Genomic DNA, 1,896 nt, shown 5'->3' with positions numbered 1-1,896 from the left:
CTCCATCTCCATAACATCCTGGTGGGACTCCATCTCTCTAATATCCTGGTGGGACTCCATCTCCATAACATCCTGGTGGGACTCCATCTCTCTAATATCCTGGTGGGACTCCATCTCCATAACATCCTGGTGGGACTCCATCTCTCTAATATCCTGGTGGGACTCCATCTCCATAACATCCTGGTGGGACTCCATCTCTAACATCCTGGTGGGACTCCATCCCCATGTCCCCATCTCCATACCATCCTGGTGGGACTCCATCCCCACGTCCCCCCATTGCCCCCTTCCATGTCCCCCTCAGGTCTCTTCCAGAAGGCCATCGCTCAGAGCGGGACGGCCATCTCCAGTTGGTCAGTCAACTACCAACCCTTGAAGTACACGCGGTTGTTGGCGGCCAAGGTTGGTTGTGAACGAGCAGACACTGGAGCAGCGGTGGAATGTCTCCGACGTCAACCCTTCCGCTCTTTGGTTGACCAAGATGTCCAACCAGCTCGTTACCACGTTGCTTTTGGTCCAGTGGTGGACGGTGACGTTGTCCCAGATGACCCTGAGATCTTAATGCAACAAGGTGAGTTCCTCAACTACGACATCCTCATCGGGGTCAACCAAGGAGAAGGTTTGAAGTTCGTGGAGGATTCTTTGGAGAATGAAGATGGCATCTCAGCTTCTTATTTTGACTTCACCGTCTCCAACTTTGTGGACAACCTCTACGGTTACCCCGAGGGGAAGGACATCTTGAGAGAGACCATCAAGTTCATGTACACGGACTGGGCAGACCGGGACAATGGGGAGATGAGAAGAAAGACCTTGTTGGCTCTCTTCACCGACCATCAATGGGTGGCTCCAGCGGTGGCCACGGCCAAACTTCACGCCGAGTATCAATCACCCGTTTACTTCTACACCTTCTACCACCACTGCCAGACGGACGCGCGGCCGGAGTGGGCGGACGCGGCTCATGGAGATGAGATCCCCTACGTCTTTGGTGTCCCCATGGTTGGAGCCACTGATCTCTTCCCTTGTAACTTCTCCAAGAATGATGTCATGCTCAGCGCCGTGGTCATGACCTACTGGACCAACTTCGCCAAGACTGGGTGGGTGACCAGGGTCAGGATGGGTTAAAATGGGGTGGTTGTGGTGGGATTCCATCCTCACGTCATCATCATCATCTCCCCATGTCTCTGTATCATGGTGGGACTCCATCCCCATGTCTCTGTATCCTGGTGGGACTCCATCCCCACGTCTCTATATCCTGGTGGGTCTCCATCCCCACATCCCCACCATCTCCCCACGTCTCTGTATCCTGGTGGGATTCCATCCCCATATCCCCACCATGTCCCTGTGCCCTGGTGGGTCTCCATCCCCACATCCCCACGTCCCCACCAGTCCCCACCATCTCCCCACGTCTCTGTATCCTGGTGGGATTCCATCCCCACGTCCCCACCATCTCCCCACGTCTCTGTATCCTGGTGGGATTCCATCCCCACGTCCCCACCATCTCCCCACGTCTCTGTATCCTGGTGGGATTTCCTCCCCACCTCCTCACCATCTCCCCACGTCTCTGTATCCTGGTGGGATTCCATCCCCACGTCCCCACCATGTCCCTGTGCCCTGGTGGGTCTCCATCCCCACGTCTCTGTATCCTGGTGGGATTCCATCCCCACGTCCCCACCATCTCCCCACGTCTCTGTATCCTGGTGGGATTCCATCCCCACGTCCCCACCATCTCCCCACGTCTCTGTATCCTGGTGGGATTCCATCCTCATCATCATCTCCCCATGTCTCTGTATCCTGGTGGGACTCCATCTCCACGTCCTCATCATCATCTCCCCACGTCTCTGTATCCTGGTGGGTCTCCATCCCCACGTTCCCCACCATCTCCCCACATCTCTGTATCCT

At 56.0% G+C, this 1,896-nt stretch overlaps 1 protein-coding gene across 1 annotated transcript; it reads left to right on the top strand.

Moving 5' to 3' along the window:
* Positions 1 to 301: 301 nt before the first annotated feature.
* LOC104517508 (neuroligin-2) lies at positions 302 to 1,091 on the top strand (the record flags this gene model as incomplete). Its single annotated transcript, XM_010162921.1, has 1 exon — positions 302 to 1,091. A coding segment is annotated over one exon (790 nt), but the record flags the coding sequence as incomplete, so codon positions are not given.
* Between the last annotated feature and the right edge of the window lie 805 nt (positions 1,092 to 1,896).

Source organism: Antrostomus carolinensis, unplaced genomic scaffold, assembly GCF_000700745.2.
Source record: "Antrostomus carolinensis isolate BGI_N321 unplaced genomic scaffold, ASM70074v2 scaffold53672, whole genome shotgun sequence".
NCBI classification, from domain to species: Eukaryota; Metazoa; Chordata; class Aves; order Caprimulgiformes; family Caprimulgidae; genus Antrostomus; species Antrostomus carolinensis.
Note: the sequence above shows the minus strand (reverse complement) of the source record. Positions and strands in the feature narration are given on the sequence as shown.